A 4,688-nucleotide genomic window follows, 5' to 3' on the forward strand; every position below is an offset into this window, starting at 1 on the left:
GGAAGGCGCAGAGCAGCCGCTGGCTCAGGAAGGGTTTATTTTGCATCGCTTTTGGGAATCAATCGATGTGTTGGGCCGCAGTGTGGGTCCAAGGCCATGTGTGAGCGGGGAGCCGATGCGCGGCTCCCACGCCGGGGGCTGCAGGTTGCCAGGCCGGGTTAAGCCCTGACTCCGCGGTGAGTCACGGGTGTGTTGGCGGCAGGACGGGTCCCGACTTGGGCTCCCGAAAAGCCAGGCTCCGCGGTGCAGCTCTGCCTCTCCCCCGAGCGCAGTCCCCCGGGATGTCGCTGCTGGCAGCAAAACCACAGGGCTTGGAGTCACGGCGCGGTGAAATTGCAGGGTACGGCTCCGGCGTAACTAAATAAAGCTCTGCCCTGCGCGCCGCCTCCCTCGCGGCTCTGCTCCGGGCCGACGAGTGACCCAGGCGTCTCGGCTCCTCGCTGTTTGCTCGGTTACCTCATCCGCTAACGTCTCCAGCCCCTCGTCAGGCTCCCTCTGAGTCACGGATCGAGCTGCCTGAGGGGTGGCAGCTCTGTTTCAGGCTAGTTTCCAGTGGTTTTCTTGGTTCGGGTTGTTTTTTTCCTCAAAACGGATCTATTGCAAAATATCTTGCTGGCTGAAAGGCTGCTTTGTTTAGCTTTGCTTTGGGTTTGTTACGCTCCCTGTTTAGCCAGGGCTGGAGACCTCAAACGACTCCCTGCTGGAACCGAGGTCTCCTTGCAAAAGGGTTTTTTGGCTGTTTCGGCTTGGGAGCTCGCTGGGGAAGGGGCTTCATCCTGCGCTGGCCCTGAGCATCCTGGACAGGTGTATAAGGATCCTCACTAACGAGTCCTATGACACCAAATTCACGCTCGGCGTGCAGGGTCTGTGGTGTCTGGCCCTAGGAAGAGCTCACTTGTACCTGGCTTTATCCAGGAATCTCTATCATGTTTTAAACGCATGTTCTACCTTAATCTGACTTTGCTTTCAAATATTGACAAGCCCTAACCGTCCGTTCCCTCGCAGTTGCAGCTTTGTATTTTAGGCTTATATACAAAGCTTTCTTTGAAAAGATTTAACTACCGAAAATGGAGATGTCTTTGCTTAGCACAGGCTGTGTCTCTCTTGATGAACTTGATCCATGTGTGTCTCAGGCTCTGCTGTCTAGTTTACTCTGGCTTTTTTTTATTGCTGTCCTTGTATTTGTTTTCCAGGTTCTAGCTGATGCCCAGGTGTCCTTGTTATGATGCCGTCACGCACCAACCTGGCTGCTGGGATTCCCAGCAGCAAAGTCAAGTATTCCAAGCTCTCCAGCACCGACGATGGATATATTGACCTGCAGGTAAAAACTGGGGAGGAAGGTGACATTGTACAGCTGCTCTGACTGTACGCTACAGACAACTCGGGGAGGTGCTGTAACTTTGCCCAAGCGTGTGAGGCTGCTTTTGTTCATCTCCATCTCGGACTGGAAAGGTCCAAAGGTGGCTCCAGGCCTGGGGCTTCAGCCCTTATTCTGGAGCCGAGCTCTAGAAAACAAAATGGCCTTGAGCCTCACTAGTGTTGGGACCCTGCTTATTTGCTAGGGCCGGCTCTATCTCCTTTCCTGTGGAGGGAGGTGAAAAGCTGAGAAGGGATCCTGATGGCTGCCAGTGCATGGAGCAGGTCTCCTCGCTGGTGGGCACGTGGCAGAGCCGTCGCTGTGGCTGTGCCGCACGGGCTGACACCTGCAGTGGTCATCTCCTGCCTTCTCCCTGCTAGCTGTGGGATTCACATCCAGGCTATGGCTGGGGGGAACGTGTTGATGTTCAAGCTATTTCATGTTTGTCTCCCATACAGTTCAAGAAGAGCCCACCAAAAATCCCCTACAAGGCGATCGCGCTGGCTATAGTGCTCTTCATGATTGGGACCTTCCTCATTATCATAGGAGCCCTCCTCTTGGCAGGATACATTAGCAAAGGGGTAAGTGGTTTGACCGCACTTCTGCTACAAGTTCTGTATTGCTTCCCCTCCCCAAAGCCTGCTGCGAACCCTCGTGCTCAGGGTGGAAGCTGAGAGCAAAAGACCTGTAAAGCAAGGAAGTAATCGCCCGCTGCCTCTCACTAGTGCTTGCTGCCAGCCCCGTTTCTCTGGCAGCAAAACCCTCTGGCTTCTTCAGTTAAGCAAGACTGGAGCTGGCCTGGAGATCTGCGAGGAAGGGCTGAGTTTCTCCATCCTGCCTGCGATGTGGTTTTGTTCCGATGCTCCATCCAGCACTGGTCAGTTTGCTGTCCTGATGCTGTGCTCATTGCTCTCCTAGGGAAGATCTTTCTGTAGGAGAAACCTGACAGCTCTATAGGACACAGCACCGTTTTCCTCGTCTCTCTGCATGTGCATTGAAAGCATCAGGGAAGAAAGTGGGTCTGTATTTGCATTTGACACTGTACTCCACTATCGTACACTTCTCCTCTTACCTCGTGTGGCATGGAATTGCTTTGCGGTTGGCGGCTGCCACTTATCGCGCTGGAAACGTCAGCATTGGAGCCGTATCGGAAGCAGTCCATGCGTGGGTAGGGGAGCTCGCCAAGTGTGCGGGACCGAGCCTGTGGCTGGCAACTCTGTAATGTGATTAGTGTTGGAGGAGCCACCCCTTGTACCCGAAGGAAGGGTTCAGTTGAGGTTTCCTGTAGCGAGGAGCAGAAGCCAGACCAGGAAGAAGAACTGGAGCTTTGTTGCACTGCTTGAGCCTGCAGAAACTGAGGGATTTCTGCTATGAGTTGAAGTTCCTGTTAGCTAGCCAGGCCTCAGACACGTAGATAAGGCGTCTTGCTCGGCTGAGCCCTGCAAGGCAGGATGGACGAGGGAAGACCCGACACAGATCTCTTGCTGTTGCACTTACTGTGTTTCTCCTGCCTTGTCCCTCTGCTCCAGGGAACGGACCGTGCGATCCCTGTGCTGATCATCGGGATCCTTGTGTTCCTACCTGGCTTCTACCACCTGCGTATTGCCTACTACGCTTCCAAGGGCTACCGGGGCTATTCCTACGACGACATCCCGGATTTCGATGACTGAACCGCGTTCTAGATCACGTTGTAATTAGGTTGGCGATAGGAGCTGCTAGTCGCCCTGGACATCAGCAGGAATGCGTAAGGCTGTAAATGAAGTAGATCAGTCACAAGATGCGACTCCCTGTTTTTGTAAATACTGTGTTGAGGTGTTGCCGGTTAGTCATTTTGGGGGAGTTTTAAACATGGGATTGACCAAAGGGATTGCAACATTACGTGGGGAGAACATGTGATTTATTATTTTTCCTCTTTTGGTTATGTCATGCTGGTTGCTTGTAAAAAGTTCTTCTTGGGCAAGGTAATTCTAGCCATTTTCCAAAAATAGATGAGCCAGACAGTTTCAGCAACCACGATATTTGTTTTTCTAACTATTTTCTAGAGTTTATTTTACTTTTCAAGAGATTATGGCTATCCTTGGGTTTATTGTTGCAAACAAATAGTATGTCCAATTTTTTTGCTCTCTGTCCATCAGAAACATTTCCAGTACAGTTCTTGTCTTGTGCTTGCACCTGGAATAATGGAAGTCAAATGCACACAAGAGGGAAAACTGCAGTTGCATGAAATAATTCACAGTGCGTTCGCTACACAACTCCTCTTGTTAGAATGACGAATCTTATTTACTCAGCAAACACATTCCTCAGAAGCAAGCAGTTTCCCGCGCCACTCTGTTTTGGCAAAACCCAGTTGTCATCCTTTAAAAGGACTGTTGTTGGATTTTTTGCTTATCGTTTTAAACTTAATGGAGACAGAGGGAGAAGAATTGGAGTCCAGATCAGGATTCAAGTGTCTGAATACTAAAGTCTTGTTTTTGACTGGTGAGGATATTGGAGACACTTGGATTGCAGCTGTCTGTGTGTATATTTGGGATCACTTTGTCCTCCTGTAGACAATATGCTGTGCATAATTCCCTAGACCAGTAAAAAAAGTCTGTGTATAATTTGCACTGAACAAATCCAGTTTGTATTGTTTTGCTGGCTTCGATAATATGTTATTCTGGGCAAGCGGATTGATAGCTCTGTACTTGATGCAAAAGCTAGGTGTCTCCTGAAGTGGAAGTGATGAACCGTTGCAGAGAACAAGTGCACAACAAGAAATAGTAACGCAAGACTCAATTATAGGTACTTAGGATGAATAAACTTCACTATATTCTGCGTACAATTCATCTCATCCTTCTCACATTCGAAGGCAGGAACGTGTGCTGAGAGTTGTCCTAGGCAATGGGAGTAAGACTTCAGCTGATTCGGCTGTTGCCTACAGCCACCTTTCAGTGGTGCAGGTGGTCGCTGCGATGGGCAGGACTCCTGGCCAGGCCAGCGGCTTCGAAACAGCTCTGCTCTGTGTGCATGAGGCAGGAAAACCTGCTGGTTCGGAAGGTCTCTGCAGGATTAACTCCTTGAACCTGACATGTGATGCTCAAATGTGAGGACCCCACATCTAATTGCTTTGGTTCAGGGTCCAAACACCTCTCTTTTGGTGCCACCTAACAGGAGCAAGGTCTGAATATGGCTTGCAAGCTAGTACTGATAGTGCAGCGTCGTGTCAGGCCGGGGCAGATTGACCTTGGACGCGTTTTCGTGAGCAGGGAGGGGTTCAGCAGTCCTGTCTCCACCAGGGCCGAAAGGAGTGGGAAGCGCCCCGTGCTTCCCTCTGCATCCAGTCCCTACCCGG

The 4,688-nt window shown here is 50.8% G+C and overlaps 1 protein-coding gene across 3 annotated transcripts in view; it reads left to right on the forward strand.

Moving 5' to 3' along the window:
• The window catches only part of TMEM230 (transmembrane protein 230), a 7,059-nt gene extending 2,881 nt beyond the window's left edge, over positions 1 to 4,178 (forward strand). For all 3 annotated transcript variants that reach the window (XM_026081801.1, XM_026081802.1, XM_026081804.1), the window contains exons 2-4: positions 1,194 to 1,321; positions 1,816 to 1,938; positions 2,887 to 4,178. In XM_026081801.1, coding sequence (XP_025937586.1) covers positions 1,223 to 1,321; positions 1,816 to 1,938; positions 2,887 to 3,027 — 363 coding nt within the window. In that variant the 5' untranslated portion in view covers positions 1,194 to 1,222 and the 3' untranslated portion in view covers positions 3,028 to 4,178. The remainder of the gene's footprint in view (positions 1 to 1,193; positions 1,322 to 1,815; positions 1,939 to 2,886) is intronic.
• Positions 4,179 to 4,688: the final 510 nt, after the last annotated feature.

The sequence above is a fragment of the Apteryx rowi genome, unplaced genomic scaffold (genome assembly GCF_003343035.1).
Source record: "Apteryx rowi isolate R43461 unplaced genomic scaffold, aptRow1 scaffold_56, whole genome shotgun sequence".
Taxonomy (NCBI): Eukaryota; Metazoa; Chordata; class Aves; order Apterygiformes; family Apterygidae; genus Apteryx; species Apteryx rowi.